This window comes from Podarcis vaucheri (genome assembly GCF_965113315.1).
Source record: "Podarcis vaucheri genome assembly, chromosome: 14".
Classification (NCBI taxonomy): Eukaryota; Metazoa; Chordata; class Lepidosauria; order Squamata; family Lacertidae; genus Podarcis; species Podarcis vaucheri.
Window position 1 is genome coordinate 39,929,632 of NC_138752.1, and position 19,850 is coordinate 39,949,481.

General features: G+C 43.3%; 1 protein-coding gene across 6 annotated transcripts in view; it reads right to left on the bottom strand.

Annotated features, from left to right (window-relative positions):
- SNX29 (sorting nexin 29) overlaps window positions 1-19,850 on the bottom strand; it is a 223,021-nt gene that overhangs the window by 94,020 nt on the left and 109,151 nt on the right. For all 6 annotated transcript variants that reach the window (XM_082200070.1, XM_082200072.1, XM_082200073.1 and 3 more), the window contains 2 exons: window positions 9,694-9,749; window positions 9,189-9,270 (listed from right to left, as the gene is read on the bottom strand). In XM_082200070.1, coding sequence (XP_082056196.1) covers window positions 9,189-9,270; window positions 9,694-9,749 — 138 coding nt within the window. The remainder of the gene's footprint in view (window positions 1-9,188; window positions 9,271-9,693; window positions 9,750-19,850) is intronic.

The window sequence follows — 19,850 nt, forward strand, 5'->3', positions numbered from 1 at the left end:
GCAGTGCCAACATTTCTGTTATCCCGGTGCCCACTGAAGACTTACCAGTTTGCCCAAATACCGTATTTTTCACTCTATAAGACGCACCAGACCACAAGACGCACCTAGTTTTTGAAGGAGGAAAACAAGAAAAAAAATATTCTGAATCTCAGAAGCCAGAACAGCAGTGAAAGCAGCAATCCCTCTTGCTGTTCTGGCTTCTGGGATAGCTGCGCAGCCTGAATTCGCTCCATAAGACGCACACACATTTCCCCATACTTTTTAGGAGGGGGAAAAGTGAGTCTTATAGAGCAAAAAATACGGTATCTAAGGGTTTTAGTGTGTGTTAGCTGGTTTAAGGTGGATAGCCTGCTTTGAGGGTTTTAGCAGTTGTTTCAGTTGCGCCTGTTCTTTAAAAGGGTTTTATATTTATTGTGTTTTTCATGCAATTGTACATCTTTGTACTTTGCACACATCTTGCAATCCATTGGGATGAGGGGGGGCAACTATAAATAATCTCACTGTTGTTTGTTTTACTGCATATTTTGATTACGGGTCTTTATTTTAATGCTTGGGTTATTCTGGCACTATTTTTCCATTACAGCAAGCATTTGTACAAGAGAAATATATCAGAAGAGGAGGGTGGTGAATCTAGGGACTGGTGGCTCTGACATAAGTACACTCATTGTGTGTTTAAATCAATGTAGTAACAAAATATTTGTGCCCATTTTGTTCTAAATTGACTTGAAGAGTGGGCTGGTGCTAATAACCTATTAGGAGAGGAAGCAGGTTCTACTAGAGGAGTAATCTACAATCGATCACTCTTTTGGTTTTATGCAGGAATATGCTATAAGCGATCCATGCATCACCAAAGTACCTTTTTAAATTAAGTGTTTGCGGATCCATCCTCTGTTCTGCATACGATGAGTAAAGATCTCATACACAAGGATTTATGCTCAAAAACAGAACTAAAAGTCGGAATGGGCCCAAATGATTTGTTAACTGATTCTCCTTTTGCCTCTCCATGCATTTGATAGGGTTTTATTCTCAATCCTCCGTTATTTAATTTATATGTTAATTATGTGGTTAAAAAGCTGCAAGGGAGTTGCTTTTTTGCAGTTAGCCTCATGGACAAGAAATTAACAGTTCTATTATACACGGATGGCATCTTTCCGCTTTCCCAGAATCAAAGTGGCCTTAGGCACCTTTTGCAAAATTGCAAAATAGATGTTACTATCCAGTGTAACACAACTGAAGTACAAAGATATTACAGTTGCACTATGCTATAGCTATTATAAGAATTAGATGTAATTGTTCTTAATGTGTGTGGGGTGTGTGCTTAAATTGAGGAGAGATTCTGTTTAGCCTCCATTTTTGTCTTTGATTTTAACATTTTATTTATAATTGTATCAGAAAACAGATAGGTAGCCATGTTGGTCTGCCATAGTCAAAATAAAAAAAATTATTTACTTAGTTGGTCTTTAAGGTGCTACTGGAAGGAATTTTTTTATTTTGTATCAGAAAAGGAAAGGGAAAGCCTTCATTTTTCAACAAACAGTGCTGCTAGGTCAATATGCAAAGGGGACCACTATCTAACATTAGTACTGCCTATAGTTATACCTCATGTTACGTTTGCTTCAGGTTGAGTATTTTCAGGTTGCATCCCGCGGCGATCCAGAAGTACCGGAAAGGGTTACTTCCGGGTTTCACTGCTCGCGCATGCGCAGACGTGCAAAATAACATCACGTGCATGCGCAGAAGTGGCGAATCGCGACCCGCGCGTGCAAAGACGTGCAGACGCAGGTTGCGTTCTTTGCAGGTTGCGAACGGCCCTCCAGAATGGATCCCATTCGCAACCAGAGGTACCACTGTATTCCCATTTGTCACTTACCACATAAAATGTCTCAAAGAGATTTAGCAATGATAAAAAGCATACGTAATGCAACATTTAAAATACACCAAAGAGGTTAAAGAGCATTGCTGATTAAAAGCACCTGCAATAACATAAAAGGGGCACACCCTACCCAACCCAGCTAAAAGATGAACACCAATACAGGGTGGCTATGGAGTCATAGAATCATATAGTCAGAAGAGACCCTGAGGATTTTCTAGTCCAACTCTTGGAATGCAGGAATATTCATTCAGCTGTCCCATGCGGGGATCAAAGCTGCAACCTTGGCATTATCAGCCCCATCCTCTAGCCAACTGAGCTGTGTCCAGAATCATCACACCACAAGACCCCAATTAAGAGCCAAATGCCTGCGTTGAACAGGCACATCTTTTGCCTGGTGCCTAAAAGCTGATGATTGTGCCAGGCGCATCTCTCTGCTGATAGCATTCAGCAGTTGGGGAGCCAGCACTGAAAAAGTCTGTTATAATGCTGCCACCCTTTGCACCTTGCTCACGGGGAGGGCCCCATGGTGTTGAAAACACTCCCCAAGCGGAAGACAACCGTTCAAGTAGGACTGGAACCACTGCAAAGCAGTGCTGCCCACCCGCAACTTGGATAGCCTCTCGAGTAGGATGCAGTGGTTGATGGTATTGAAAGCCACCAAAAGGTCAAAGGGGATTAACAGGGACACATTGTCCCCGTCTTTCTCCCAAAAAGAGGTCATCATATAAGGTGACCAAAGCCAGGCCAAAAACCCAATTGAAATGGGTCTAGAAAACCAGTCTCCTGCAAGAACACCTGGATCTGGTCAGTGACCACCCGCTTAAGAACCTTAAAGGTAAAGGTAAAGGGACCCCTGACCATTAGGTCCAGTCATGACCGTTCATCTCGCTTTATTGGCCAAGGGAGCCGGTGTACAGCTTCCGGGTCATGTGACCAGCATGACTAAGCCGCTTCTGGCAAACCAGAGCAGCGCACGGAAATGCTGTTTACCTTCCCGCCGGAGCGGTACCTATTTATCTACTTGCACTTTGACGTGCTTTTGAACTGCTAGGTTGTCAGGAGCAGGGACTGAGCAACGGGAGCTCACCCCGTCGCGGGGATTCGAACCGCTGGCCTTCTGATCAGCAAGCCCTAGGCTCTGTGGTTTAACCCACAGCGCCACCCGCGTCCCTTAGCGCCACTCGCGTCCCTTAACCCCCCCAAAAAGGGAGGTTGGCAACTGGACGGTAATTACCTAAGATATTCAGAATCTAGGGGTGGTTTCTTAAGCTGCAAACTTGTCACTGCCTCCTTCAAACTGGCAAGAACCAGCCACTCTTGTAAAGAGGCATGTCCCTGGCCCAGACAGCTGTCTCCTCCCTGTTGGATTTTTTCAGTCAGCAGGGACAAGTGTCCAGAGCTCAGGTAGTCACCCAAACCAGTCAAAGTGCCTTATCCACATCCTTGATAAATACATATGCAATTGCTCATTCTGATAACTGATATTAATGTTTGTACAATAATGTCTCTCTGATTCCTACATTCAAATATGTAGATTTAAGCCAGCCACTGCGCTGATCAGATAAACTTGCATCCAGACTGGTGGTTACTCTCTTTCCAACAATAGCATTTTGGGTTGTAAAAGAATTTTGTAGAAAGAAAAAGACTACCATACTCATACAGCTCTACTGCTGCAATTACTGTGTAAACAAACATCCCTCGAATCATCTTTCTGACAGGGTTTATATTCCCGATTATTTATCAATATTTGATATGCCAACAGCTGCCCACCGTAGGGGACTATTAGATTTACTGCGGCGTCTGCGAAAGAGATTTGTGGAGGAGGTAAAAACCTGAGTCAGAAGCAAATGGGACAGACGAGAATCACAGACGTGTCCACAAGAATCATTTTGTTGCTGCAGGAACACAAATAGGTTGCTAGTAACTATCACCATCTAGAGGTTAGAGCCAAATAAAACTTAGCCATTCCTTCCCCCAAAAAATTCACATAGCTTTTCTGTGGTGTGCCAAAGCTCTAACACAAACCCTACAAACACTGTCAATTCCAGGGTGGGTAGGGGGGGGGGAAATAGGGCATGCAGCTTAGAAATAAACAGAGAGAGGTTTCATTGCACTTAACTGCTTGGTTTGATTGTGGTTACTACATTTACCATTTTTACCTATCCGAAAAGTGGAGCTGCTGCTTAAGCCTAAAGGTTATAATTGTTGGGGGGAATAAACAAAACAATTGTTCACATTGCATTGTGTGTTTTGATGCCTTTGTAGTCTTCTCATTATACTTTAGCAGAGCAGCTTGTAAAATTCTGAAAGGCGAAAAATACATATGCTGAGGCCCTTGTGAATGAATTGTGAATTGAATTAGAAAAGAACGGCTTCCTTTTTTTCGGAGGTGGCGAAATTGGAAATGGAATTGATTCCTTATTTGGGGGAGGGGAGGAGATGAGATGAACTGGAACTGGAAACAATTCCCTTTTAAAGTGAACTTTCCAAGCGCTGATTCATGGGCCTGTACATGAAACGGAGGAAGAAGCATTTTTCTTTGCAGCGACCCAAACATGGCAGCTTGGAAAGACACACACATAATGGGATTTTGCACAGTAAAAAGGGAGATAACTGCAATGCAATATTATATGCTGGCACATATGCTTTGCCTATGAAAACACCAACAAAATAAAATACATTGCAAAAAAAAAAAGACAAAAGAGACTGGTGTTTGGGGAGACTTTTCCACACGTTATAATAATAATAAATAATAATAATAATAATAATAATAATAATAATAATAATAATAATAATATCTTTATTGTCATTGCCCCCTCTCGGGGACAACGAAATTACTTGGCTGCTCCATCCACCCAGGTAGGGCACTCCACACAAAATCAAAACAACTATAAAAGCACTAATTAAAACAATACAGTATAAAACAGCAAGGAAGATTAGATGACTTTCAAAGTCCAGGCTTCCCATTCAGGGCCGAGATCGCTCTGGGGAAGAAGCTGTTCTTATGACGGCTCGTTCTTGTCTTCATCGTCCTGTATCTCCGTCCCGATGGCAGGAGCTCGAAGAGACAGTGACCAGGATGCGATGGATCTTTTACTATGTCCAGTGCCTTCCTATGGCACCTTATGGCATAAATCTGCTCTAAGGTGGAGAGTGGGCAGCCAACAATGCTCTCTGCTGCCTTAACAACTCTGCACAACCCCAACCTGTCCCGGGTAGTACAGCTTCCGTACCACACACATAAGCCATAAGTGAGCACGCTCTCAATGGCACAGTGATAGAAGGCAAGCAGCAGTTTCTGCGGAAGATGGTTTTTCCTTAGAATTCTCAAAAAGTACAGTCTCTGCTGCGCCTTCTTCACAAGCCCCCTTGTGTTGACACTCCAGGACAGATCCTCTTGTAACTCAATGCCCAAAAATCTGAACGTTGTTACCCTCTCCACACAGACCCCATCAATCAAAAGTGGCTGGACATTGCTCTTCTGTCTCCTGAAGTCCACCACAAGCTCCTTTGTCTTCCTTGTATTTATGAGCAAGTTGTTAGCTCTGCACCATTATTATTTATTGTGATGAATGCGCAAGGCGCTCTGCAGAGCAGAAAGAGGCGTTCATCCTACAAGATGGATTTTTCCTGGTAGCATGGTATGCATCATTCTAAATCTCAACTACGATAAGATTACTGTCACCTTTTAATAGGAAGTGCTACCGAAATAATAACTGCTTATACACCCTGGGATTAGTGTCTTTGTCTGACTTGTATGTTGGCGATAATCTCTCTCTCTCTCTCTCTCTCTCTCTCTCTCTTAACTTTGAACAGTAACAAGAAGAGCTTTACAACCAAAGCAGTGCTTCCTTTTGCATCAATTATTTTGATACGTTTATATGAATGTTTGTTTCCAATATGTTCATACAGACAAGATTTAAAAGTTCTACTTAAGCTTTTTCTGGTGGGTGGTCTGCACGGATCTCCCTCGTGGCTTGGCAAAATGGGAGAAGTCTGCAAGTCATTTTCGCACCGCTGTCCTACTCAGCAGCCCATAATGCTATAGTTATGCAGGACAGCAGCCATTCCACCTGGGCCACAACAGATGGGGAGAAGGGACAATGGGACTAACTCCATCAGCTTCCATTTGGCTCCTCCCCTCTCGTATTGTCTCCCTTCAAGCTGCTTGTTTTCCTCTTTCCTCTTCATGTTTTTCCTCGTGTTGCATGATGCAAGCCGGTGTTCGAAACTCCCATTGTTCTAGGCGCTTTTTGCGACAGGGAATTTAATTAGCGAGAGCAGTTTCTGAGCTCTGGGCGCAGTACTGCACTTAAGACTTCAGTTTAAAACTGCCGAGTGGAAGGAAAGGAGGACCTTTTTCTGTTTCTCCACTTCCAGCTACTCTCTGAAGACTGGAGAAGAGACCCTCTGAAGAGTATGAGGGGGGTGGGCAGGGGAAAGACTAGACCATGTGAAAAATGAACATAATATTTTAGCTGCAGTTCATTCATTTGCAGCTTTGTATTCTTCTTATTAAAAAAGTGCACCTAGACATTCCATTGTTGCGCCATTTAGCTCCTAGCTTCCATACCTCAGTTTCTAACACTGATGGGAGCTACAGTCCCTCAACATCTAGAGTGCACCATGTTGGCTGCCCCTGATGTACAGCATTCCAAATCTACTACAGTGGTTCCTAGGAACTTCCAAAATGTTTGGGAACCAAGGCGCGGCCTCTGATTGGCTGAAGGAAGCTCCTGCAGCCAATTGGAAGCTGCAGAAGCCGCAATGGGTGTTCAGGTTCCAAAGAACATTCACAAACCAGAACAAACACTTCCAGGTTTGCAGCATTCGGGAGCCAAAACGTTCGTCTCGCAAGGCGTTCAACTTGCGAAGGACGACTGTAGATATAATGGGACACAAAGTAAGGTTACAAAAGAACAGTTGTGGGGAAACCTAGTTTCTAACTCAAGGAAATACTTCGTACAACTCTTTCTATATCCATAGAAATAATTTCTCAAGAAAGAACCTGTATTAAAGAAAAGGAAAAAGAATTCCTTAGGTAGTACTATTAATACATCACTCCTTTTGGAAAGCACTAGGGACCAATTTGGACAGGGTTTTTTCCCCCTCAGACACATTACAATTGGGACTTATTTTTAGCATTTCTCACCGAGCATTTATGATTATGTAAAACAGAGGTGAGAACAGTTCAGGATTTTTACGCACAGAATACTTGCTATCCATTGTTTGAATTTTGAACCAGGCACCAATGCAATGACACACTCTCTCTCTCTCTCTCTCTCTCTCTCTCCCTCTCGTGTGTACACACACACACGTGAGATCATTCCTTTTGGAAATAATAATTTTGGAGAAAGAAAAGCAGATAAGGGAACGGCTCCCAACCGGATTGCTTAAGCACGACCATAAATAGCATTTTTTAAAAATCTACAAAACTAGGCAGTTTATACCCTAACCACAGTTTTTTTAAATTATAAAATGCCAGAAGCCCATTTGGGAGGCTCCGTTGGGAGGAAGGGTGGGATATAAATGTAGTGAATAAATAAGAGAGCTTCAAAATTCTATGCCAGCTAGAGTTTGGATTTGATATCCGGCTTTATCACTACCCGAAGGAGTCTCAAAGCGGCTAACATTCTCCTTTCCCTTCCTCCCCCACAACAAACACTCTGTGAGGTGAGTGGGGCTGAGAGACTTCAGAGAAGTGTGACTGGCCCAAGGTCACCCAGCAGCTGCATGTGGAGGAGCGGAGACACGAACTCGGTTCACCAGATTACGAGTCTACCCCTCCTAACCACTATACCACACTGGCTCCAGCTATTCCGAGATGCCATCAGGTTCAGGTCTAGTTCGCAGGCTGAGGCAGATGGTGAGGAGGAGATGGAAGCTGAGTGCAGAGGCCCTCCCCTTTCACCAGATTCGGTGGCTTTGGATGGAAAAGTAGGGATCTCTTCAGCTCCTCCTCCCAGTCTGGTCCATCTTCTCCTTCTGACCACTCATCACCATCCCACCACCAATTCCCAGGCTCTGAGTCTTCTTCCCCTGGAAATTCCCCAGCTGGGGCCTCCCACCATTCCTCTGCATCCAAGCATTCCATGACACCAATCTTGTTGAGTGGAGCAACTTGGCTGCACACAAGTGACACCCGAGCTGAGAGAACTGCACTAGCTACTAGGCCATGTTCAAAGCCCTGAACAACTCAGGACCAAGCAACCATAAAGACCACCCACCCCATATTCAGATCTGTAAGATCATTTAGATCAGGGGTTCCCGAACTATGGTCTGTGGTTTGCAGGCTTCCTTCAGGTGGTCCATGGTGTGTCTAAAGAACACTTGCAATATGAATTCTACAGAATTCTATGGAATTCAATTCTGAATTCTGCTCTGTGGAATTCAAATTTGTAATACACCAAAACACAATAAAGGAAAAGAAACAACAGAAGTAGCAATCATACAAGCACAGCAAATTATAATTGCTGCAGCAGATAGGAAAAATAGACGGTCCACAAAGACCCTCAACAATTTTCCTACAAACCAACCTGTGGGGTATAAGCTCAGAATTGGAATCTATTTATATACAAACAATCAAAGCTTTACTAGAAAGTTCATTGCTTTTGGCTTAAATGCATAGCAGTTTAATTTTGCAAAAGTTACTTGTGGGACTTCTGAATTCTACCCCCCCCCCTTCAAATTCCACAATCTCCCTTAGCTGTCTAGGTCTCAGGGTTGCCCATTTGTGCTGCAACATCAAAGGAGAAGAGGAAATGGCTTAAGAAGAGGCAGAACAAGCAGAAAGTTAAGAAGCCAAATGTACTCCCAAGTATATTCATTGGTAACGGTACATTTATCAATGGCATTAGATAAATGTCCATTGTACTACAGTCACTTGCTGTTAGCTACACATCAAAGAAACAAATCTTACACATTAATAGGACCTAAGAAATTATTATGAAGAAGAATATTTAAAACATCAAATCAGAGCATGAGAAGAAAGCCAGGATCTCTGTTGCAATCCGTCACACTTTAATTAATCTTCGCATGCATTTAGAACTCCACCCCAAGCAAGACATTTTGCTGTTCCAAATGTAACACACTTATTAATGACATTAAAGCATCACAACTTTCTTACATACTGGCATACAACTGCACTCTACATAGCCAAAGAACCATATCAACGTAAATCAAAGCTGAGACATTTCAGCTATTACCAGGCCTGTGAATGACTGAAGACACTTTAGTAAAATACTTGGAAGAGTTCAATGGAATCTACCACCTCCCTAAAAAAAGAGAGAGATCCCTTAAAAGTCATGAAATTTACCTGGTAGACATGAAACGCGTTGGCTGCTTTCCCACGCAGAAAGACTGAGGGGATCCAGACGTTTATAAGAGCTCGATTAGATCTGAGGAAAAAGAGCCACAAAGCTCTCTGTATGTACAATCCTGAAACAAGGCACAATGTAGTAAACCAGAAATGGGGAGCCTGTGGTTCTCCTGGTGCTGTTGGGACTCAAACACCCATCAGTTCCAGCTGGTATGACAGACAGGGATGATGGGAGTTGTAGTCCAGAAATGTCTGGAAGGCCAGAGGTTCCCCCACACCTATAATAAGCTGTAAGCAGGGCCTAGTGGGTGGTTATATTATTTGCCAACCTGCCCCCTCAAAAGGGATATGTGGGATAATATTGCAAATAAACTGTGCATTAGTTATACTGCAAACCGAGGATATCCTCACATATAAGAATTTGATTCATTATTTCATTATTTCTTCCCTCGGAGCCACTGCAAAGAGGTCAGATCAAGTCTCAAACCATCTACCAACTTACATTTCAAAATCGGACAAGCTCTGGTCCTCGGATGTTTGGCTCAGATCTCCAGGAACCTGCAGTTGAAAGAAGAGGGGATTAAATTGTGTTTAAGCAACGGTATTGCCTATCTGGTTGACTCAAAGCGCAGAGATATGGGACTGGACCTTTCCAAAAACTAATATCTAAAAGCAATAGGAGGAATGTCACTTTCCACCCCAGTGGTCCCTAGCAGAACAGAAGTCTGGGTAACACTTCTGGAATTTTGTATGTTATGTGTATAGTCTCATACCACTTTAAACTTTATATATATAATGGAAGACAGATGCTGAAATAAAGTTTCTCACCTCTTACCTAACCTATCACTGGACAGGGCTGTTGTGAAAATAAACTGGAAGAACTCCATGTACATCACCCAGAGGATACAAACATAAAAAATAAAACTAATAAATCACATTGTCTTAAAGGTCTCACATCTGTTTTATCACTAGACGGGGTTCACTGCAATCTGTCTTCCTGACTGGGTAGCCTTTTAACTCAGTTTCTTTCTTTCTTTTCCTGCAAGGAGAAAGCTTTCTGAAGAACCTCAATTAACACATTTGCACTAGTGATGTTACCTGATTAAAGAAATTGGGTTTTGAGAAAACAATTTAAATTTGTATACTGGGGGGGGGGGGGAGAGATATTCATCTTGTGGGATGCCAATTCAGGAGACACGTCCTCACATCTCATTAACTCTTCTGACAAATTCCAACCACAGTTACCTAAGAAATAAGCACCATATTCTATATGATTTGATGCTTAATTATCCTTCTGATTTTTAGAATCAGATTATTATTTTTTTAAAAAAGAAAGTGCCTAGATTTTTTAGCATGCACAATAATAACCTTCAAAGCAAGCACCACAGCGCTGCATTTTGGACATCAGTAACTCTAGCACCAGGCGACCTTTAAATCGGTGTCCTTTAAAATGCAGTACCTTCTGATGTAATTATGCCCCCATTATCTCTGCCATCAAAAGTTGCTGATTATTTTACCTAGAGGAGTTTCAGGTTAGGGAGCTGAAGGAATTATTCATGAAGCTTCTAACCTTTGCAAGAGACATTTAGATAATTGTGATTGGCGCTAATGCAGCTCTAAGAGCACAATCTTCCACAGCAAGTTGTGTAACATTCCCGCCCCCTTCCTTGTGGTCCATTCTGACCCTCCACTAAGCCCCCATGGATGACATGTAATGGGGATGGCTACTGTGGCCAAGACTGAAATATTACATACATGGAATGGAGGGGTTGTGTCTTTCTTAGGTCAGGCCTTGTTCGTTTCAGGAAGATATATACAACTAAACGGAGAAGAAAACTCCCTCAGAACTCAACAGCCAATGAGGGTAGAGTATTCCCTCCCTGAACATCATGCCCCTCTGACCGGTTACTAAGCAACACCTCCATCCATCTCTCTCTTGGCTGGTTGGCTTAAACATTAACCCTTAAGTTGCAAACTGAATGATTACTGCAGCTGACCTTAAAATGGGGTGGGGGGCATGATTTTAAAAACCTATCCCCAGCTCTCTGGGATTTCTGCCACTGATGTCCTGTGGCAAGTGCATGAAAAATAGAAGAAGAAGAAGAAGAAGAAGAAGAAGAAGAAGAAGAAGAAGAGTTTGGATTTGATATCCCGCCTTTCACTCCCCTTCAGGAGTCTCAAAGCGGCTAACATTCTCCTTTCCCTTCCTCCCCCACAACAAACACTCTGTGAGGTGAGTGGGGCTGAGAGACTTCAGAGAAGTGTGACTGGCCCAAGGTCACCCAGCAGCTGCATGTGGAGGAGCAGAGACGCGAACCCGGTTCACCAGATTACGAGTCCACCGCTCAGCACTACCAACCCATCCAGAAAGTGTGCTACCTGGCAGTATATGTTGTGACTGAACTTACATCAGGGGTGTGGGGGGGTGTAGCTTCTCCAGGAAGAACGGGTCTAATATTAAGGCTGAATGGTAATATACTGTTTGCTGATTAATTCAGCATGGGCTTGGTGGCAGAAACACCAGATGGGATCATCATCGTCAACCGAGACCCCTAGCACATCTGCTGCAGATGCAATTGGACATTAAAGTCATCCATTGAAAACTAACGTCCCGATTCCCATTATTGTACCTCAATTTCAGCCCCGCAGGGGTACATTCGTAAGTAGCAGCAATCACAAAGGAACAACAGGGAGAAATAACTCATGGTAAGATCTTCACTGCGCATACAGACTCACTTTCAACGCACCTTTCCTGACTTCAATGAGGAAGTCATTTGCAAGAGTTCTGGAGGAAGCCTAAGTCATTATGCTAATGCAATGTGATTTTAGATGTACATATTTTCCTCTGCGTTGTGCGGCAACCATGGAAAGGGGCCAAAAATCACGATGAACAAAATTTCTGCCTTGAAAAACTGCAGTGATGCAGATGAACAGCGCTGAACAACAATCTACTGATCAACACCCATTTGCTATAAGATTATAAAGGTATTGTTCATAATATTTTACCAGTTATTTATTATCATAAACCAGCATTCATACAGCATGTTGAACAGTATTCAGAGAACACACCCTAAGAAGGCTTTCCCAAACTTGGGTCTCCAGCTGTTTTTGGACTACAGTTCCCATCATCTCTGACCACTGGTCCTGCTATCTAGGGATGATGAGAGTTCTAGTCCAACAACAGCTGGAGACCCAAGTTTGGGAAACCTTGCCCAATGAATACTTACAAAGGCAAGTCATTAACTTCCTAATGCAGACTGGCTGGGAAGGAGCCCTGGGGCTGATGGATGGCAGCTTACCTAAAGCCATATAGACTGTTCATGCCTCTCCAAGGCCCCACACAAACTGGGGACATCACCTCTCTCCCACTTAGCCACTCCATTGCCAAAGCTACCCTGTTTTCTTGGAAGATGATGCAAATGTTATTACGCAGCTTTTAAAAGAGGAAACCTCCAATATTAATCCTCTCGGCCCCTACAACTGGCAGGTGAGGCCTCAATTGGTGATGCCACCTCTGGGAGCAGCTAAGATGCTATTGACCCATCATGATAGAAGCTTCTCAGTGGAAGTTCCCCATATAATAATAATATTTTTTTATTTATATCCCGTCCTCCCCAACCGAAGCCAGGCTCAGAGCGGCTAACAACAATAAAAGTAACACAGCATTCTAAAATCAATTCATTTTAAAATCAATTCAAAATCAAATTAATGGCAACATTAGTGAGATGCCAACCATGGCGAGGTGCACCTGTCTCCTTCATTACAGTGGTACCTCTGTTTACGAACTTAATCCGTTCCTGAGGTCCGTTATTAAACCGAATCCGTTCTTAAAACGAGGCGCACTTTCTCTAATGAGACCTCCCACTGCCGGTGCCCTTCCACCATTCAGTTTCCGTTTGTAGACCAAGGTAAGATTCGCAAACCGGAACTCTACTTCCGGTTTTGCAGAGTTCGTAAACCAAATCATTCATAAACAGGTACCACTGTATTGACTTCCAAGTGGAAATTGAAAACATTAGATAGGCACTTGATGGCTGAAAGATACTGTATCTGACAATGTTGGTGAGAGAAAGCTTTTAAGCGTAACTGCTTTAAGAATGTTTTTAACAGTGACGATTCTGAAAAGGTTTTAACTGTCACTCGGGTCAGTCAGAATGGTGGCTGAGTGGGAATCTGAACCATGGTCTCCCAAGTCCTAGTTCTGAAATTCTAACCACTGTAGCTCTCTGCCATTGATTCATGTCTTACAACACCATTGTGGTCCAGCAGGGGACAGAATAATTTTAAAAACAACAACACAGAAAGTGGAGAAGCAGAAGAAGAAAAAAGTTGAAAGAAAAGGGAGTGAGGCTCACTGGGAGGAAGAACAAGCTCCGTTCTCTACCTAGGAAAGGGAAAGATCCGCATGTGTCTTTAAGCTTAGCACTAGTTCTGAATGGTCCAAATGTTTCCCTGCAACTGTTGCGCAGAAATCACTTAAAGACCTCTTTGCAGCAAATTATACTCAATTTTCTTGAAGGGTGATTAATCAGCAGCAATTAAGTACCAGGTTACTTACAACAGAAATACATCTTAGAATCATAGAATCATAGAGTTGGAATAGACCACAAGGGCCATCGAGTCCAACCCCCTGCCAAGCAGGAAACACCATCAGAGCACTCCTGACATATGGTTGTCAAGCCTCTGCTTAAAGACCTCCAAAGAAGGAGACACATTTCAATATATTCCCTTCATTTTGCACCAGCTGATGCAGAATAACTCGCAAACACTTCATATCATTATGGGATAGGAATTCGGAGGCAGTATTAAACGCGAGCATTTAGTTTAGAGTTGGTCTTTCAAAAAGAAAGTCTGGGTAGAAAAAGTGAGTACAAATATGCTAAGAGGAGGCAAAACCACACTAGATAGATAGCAAAACTGCTATGCCCCCCCCCCTCATAAAAGAGTGTTCTTAGTACTTTTCATTTATATTACCGCTTTTCCATATTTACAGCTCTAGCACAACCTGGAAACTGAACCAGATTTTTTAATATCTAGTTGCTTGACTCCATGATGAATATAAAGGGACAGAGGGAATCTAACACTTTACATTCCCTTCCCTTCAGCTATGAATAGCTTAAATATGTTGTATTGATGGAGAGTGCTTATTATTCCACATTTCTCCAAAGCTGGACATCTTTAAAAATGCATTTGAAGCTAAGGGTACTTCGATGACTAGGAGGAATGAAGTGATTAAACAACATTATTTCAGCTGGAGACTTTTGGCATTTATCATCTGATGCTTTAAAGACATTTTGCAACGGGGGGGGGGCAGGAGGGAAATGGAGAGCATCAGAGCACATGCTTTAAGTGCACAAACAGGTAACAGACCTATCACTGGCAACTACACATATAGAATGAAGCCGCAGAGTTAGACCAAGACCCTCAAGAACGACCAGCAGTCAAAGTAGACCAGTGATGGCCAAACTTGGCCCTCCAGCTGTTTTGGGACTACAACACCCATCATCCCTAGCTACCAGGACCAGTGGTCAGGGATGATGGGAATTGTAGTCCCAAAACAGCTGGAGGGCCAAGTTTGGCCATCACTGAAGTAGACAGTACTGGCCTAAATGGGTCCGTGTATTATACGCTGTTTGCGTTGGAGGGAAATTCTCATTTGCTTCAACAGAGGGTCTTCCCCCCCCCCAAGCAAAATTGCAAATGTCGGTGATAAGTTCCCAATTGGGACCACTGTGGGAGACTAAGGATTACAGCTCCCCTCGCCCCCACCCAATATTAGGGGATCCCATGCTGGGTCAGAGGGCTCCCGCTGGCAATTTATGTGAAATGAAATTGCTTGCATTAAATGGCACAGAAATATACTAACGTATTATCTAGCTTGGTCCTGAGACAGGTCCTTGTGTCCCAGGTATGGGGAACCCTTGGCCCTCCCTTGAAAAGGGCAAAGAGCTGAAGGAGGAAGTGGGAAGTCCAACGCTCTTTCACGCTTCCTCTTTCATATCTACGGTCTCTTCAAAGCTCGGATTAATTCCACTGGATGCAAGGCAAAACCTGTACCTGTTTATGCACACTCGAATACTCTCTTCTTCTAGCTTTTTTTGGGGGGGGCTAATTTAGGGGAACGGCAGAGAAGTGACCAGAGAAGACGGTATCCATGACACTTGCTCAAAAACCAAAACATGCCCACAGTCCTAAAAAAGGGGGGGTTGTGACCCCTGGTTTATATAATGACCACACTAAGCAGAGAGAACAAAAGGCAAGGGAACACAGACTCAAAATCCCTCTTCCTACTCCAGCCACTTGTCCCCTACCTCCCTTCCACCCCCAACATGCCATCTACCACCAGCTCCCCAGTAGGAAGGATCCTGATGGCTACTTATATGTAGATCATGTTTATTCGTGTATTTTGATTTTACTTGTATGCCACTTTAGAAGGATTTGTATCCTGAAAGGTGGCCAATAATAATAATAATAATGATATTAATAATAATAATTTTGCACATTTAATAATAATTTCGATACCTTGCATTTATTAATTATTATATTATTTCTAATGCTGTTAGAAAGGATGACATTTTGTGAGCAGTAGCTAAGCAACCTGCATAGCAAACGGACCGCATTTGCCGAATTTATCCTGATCGCACAATTTGTTGGTTTTACCTGCAGTCTAGGTTTCCCTACTTACTGACAGTCAAGAAATGATATTTCACAAGCAAGGCTGAGGGTCAAAGTACACTCGGTAAGCAAAATTGATGCTCAATGTTCAGCTAGACTAAAATTAAACAGAGCTATTCTACTTACAAAATCCACCATTGGATGTACCACTAAGTTTGACTTGCCCTTAAGATTTCGTTCCAAAATTTATAGTTAGCAGTACCGCAATTAAACTCTAGTCCATGCCAATGTATTTGTGAAGCACATAATAAAGAATTCTGCCACCTAATTATTTTATATGGCTTCAAAAGGACAGGAGTCTGTTGCAAAGGACACCGTCTCCTTGTCATCCATCATAATCTTATTTATAATGATATCCACCACCCCCCCCCCACAAACACTAGTTCTCCTCTTGAAGACATTCTGACTAAATTTACAAACCTACCAAATGGTGGGAGATCAGTTTGCAACTACATCAAGAAATCAGGCAGAAATGTCCCATTTCTTAACACAGATGATGGCAATGAAGATGAAGGAAGGAAGACAGCGTCCATATAGCGCTGAGCGTTTTCTGTAACAGAAAATTTACCACTACTATATTTTTCTATGCCAGTGGGGGACCCATTTCTTTAAAAATGCATTTTCCACAAAATTAATGAATGAATAAAGAATACCCTTCAAAGTTAAGCTCTGGCATGGCCAAGGTTACCTATTTTTACAGGTGGCTTTCCTAAGACCCTCTTTATCCTGATGTTCCATTCTGTAGGAGTGCTTGCATTTCACACACTGTTTATGAAACCCCATGAATCTGCTGGACCCTTGCCACTTTCCTCAAGCCATCTCCTCCTCTCCCCAGGTGACACCACTCTCCAGTCTAGCAACTGTTGCTTCTTCATTTTGGAAACCTAGGTGTGTGGCCGAAATAAAAAATAGTCCAGTAGCACCTTAGAGACCAACTAAGTTTATTCTAGGTCAGAGGTCCTTAAACCTTTTCAGCAGGGGGCTGGTCCACTGTCCCTCAGACTTTGTGGGGGGCCGGAATATATTTTTTGAGGGGAAATGAACGAATTCGTATGCCCCACAAATAGCCCAGAGATGCATTTTAAATAAAAGGACACAGTCTACTCATGTAAAAACACGCTGATTCCCAGACCGTCCACGGGCCAGATTTAGAAGGCGATTGGGCCAGATCCGGCCCCCAGGCCTTAGTTTGCCTACCCATTTTCTAGTTACAGTGGTACCTCAGGTTAAGTACTTAATTTGTTCCAGAGGTCCGTACTTAACCTGAAACTGTTCTTAACCTGAGGTACCACTTTAGCTAATGGGGTCTCCTGCTGCTGCTGCGCTGCCAGAGCACGATTTATGTTCTCATCCTGGAGCAAAGTTCTTAACCTGAGGTACTATTTCTGGGTCAGCAGAGTCTGTAACCTGAAGCGTATGTAACCTGAAGCGTATTATCATGGGAATTGGGGCTGCTTGTGTGTAAACCTCCAGCTGTTCCAACTGCTTAGGGGTGGTTGCGTCTTTCCCTGGCTGAGCAGCCCTTTCGCGTGGCTGGCTCAGTCGCTGGTAGTATCCGTCAGTGGGTGTCTCCTAAATTTCCTCCAGCATAAGAGTTCCTTAACGCACAACCTCCTCCTCGCCTCTCTGCGCGGAAGCCTTCTGCGCAGAGTGGGCGTGCCAAGCGGTGGTCCTCCACTCTCCTCACTGACTTCACTGGAAGAGTCTCGGAGCCTCCCCTCCGAAGTGCTCTCTGCCTCTCCCTTCTTCCTGGTGTCACCTGGACTTCTTTCCCCAGAGGACGTCCTCTCTCTTCCCTTACTGGTTCCCTCTTCGGCAGAATCTGGGAGCCTAGCCTCTCCACTCTGCTCCGATGTCAGTTCCCTGACACGTATGTAACCTGAGGTACCACTGTATAAGCTTTCGGGTGCATGCACACTTCTTCAGATAGGTGTGTGGCCTTAGACTCCCAAAAGAGCCTTGCTGGGTAAGGGCAACTCCCCGTCTATTCCAGCATCCTGTTCTCACAATGGCCAAACAGATGCCTATGGGAAGCCAGCAAGCAGGACCTGAGCTCTGTAGCCTTCTCAATCCTTAAAATCCCCAGCAATGATCATTCAGAGACATACTGCCTCTAACAATGGCAGTGGGAAATAGCCACTGATAGCCTAAATCCGCCATAGATTTGCCCAATACTTTTCTAAAACCACCCAGGTTGGTGGCCATCACTACATCTTGCATGAGCAAACTTCACAACTGCAGCACCTACCAAAGAGTCTGTGTAGTTAAAGCTATGGTTTTCCCAGTAGTGATGTATGGAGGTGAGAGCTGGACCATAAAGAAGGCTGATCGCCAAAGAATTGATGCTTTTGAATTAGGGCGCTGGAGGAGACTCTTGATCAAAGCAAAGCAAAGCAAAGACTGCAAGAAGATCAAACCTATCCATTCTGAAGGAAATCAGCCCTGAGTGCTCACTGGAAGGACAGATCCTGAAGCTGAGGCTCCAATACTTTGGCCACCTCATGAGAAGAGAAGACTCCCTGGAAAAGACCCTGATGTTGGGAAAGATGGAGGGCACAAGGAGAAGGGGACGGCAGAGGATGAGATGGTTGGATAGTGTTCTAGAAGTTTGAACAAACTGCAGGAGGCAGTGGAAGACAGGAGTGCCTGGCGTGCTCTGGTCCATGGGGTCACAAAGAGTCGGACACAACTAAACAACAACAACCAAAGATTTATTATGTCTACAATCTCAGTATTGGAGCAGAGGCTGAAGACCTGGTCCTACAGTTACCAAGTTGTGCCTGATGAAGAGTTCTGGAGAACAAGGAAGATTGCCAACATCCTATGATATGCTGGTTGTTTCCAATAAAATTATTGCCCAGCTATGGATTTTTTGAAGGGCTGCCCCGCTACCCCCTATGGACCAACCTGATTACCTTTGCTTTTTAATGCAACCGTATTAGTTGCCTGTGGCAGTTTTCAATTTCTTGCTTGTCTTGGGCCATTCGAGTTTTGATATTCTTCCTTTTCTCAAAACCAGATCAGACCATCTCAAGTTTTGTGTTAGCCAAAGTAGGATGGACTGCATTTTGGAATCTAATTTTGTGAACTCTAATCACTGCGGATGTGTTGTAGATTACTCACTGTAGAAGAATGAGCACAGCTGCCCAGTCTCCTTTGCATACAGGGCATTTGCATTCTTACGGATGTAAATAAAACTGGCAGCTCAATAGATTTTGCTGCCACACTCGCCAGATTAACACCAGCGAAATATATTTGTGTTCCCCAGTGAGAAGACAGAAAAAATTCCTAGAAAGAGAAAGCTGTCTGTGGTTATCAAAGCCTCCCACACCCACGTGTCTCACTGCTATTTTAATTTTTCCACCTCCCCCTTTCCTGCCCTTGCTGAGAAATTTGGGAACTGGTAGCAAACGCTTGTTTTAACAGCTGCTTATACAACATTATCTGCTAGACACAGATTACTTTATCTTTAACCTGTTTCAAAATGTCTTAATCCTCTACTTGGATAAATAAAGCCAAATGTTCAAAGAAATGACATATATATATATATGCCTCACATGCCTCACATTTGAGCATCTGTGCATTTATAAATATTTTTATAGAACTGTGAAGCTGGAAGGGACACCCAAGAGTCATCTAGTCAAAACCCCTGCAATGCAGGAAATACAGCTAAAGAATCCATGACAGATCATAATAATAATAATGATGATGATTATGATGATGATGAAATTTATTTATACCCCACCTGTAAAATCACAATAAAAACATAATAAGAGGGGGGGGAGAGATATTTAAAAAACAACAACACATACGAGTTAAAATACAATTTAAAATGCAGCCTCATTTTAATAGTAGCCCATAGCTCAAAACCATAAGGGAAGGGAAACATAAGGGTCAGACTGAGTCCAAACCAAAGGCCATGCGGAACAGCTCTGTCTCTTGTGACAGAGTGTTCCACCAAGTTGGGGCCAGTACTGAAAAGGC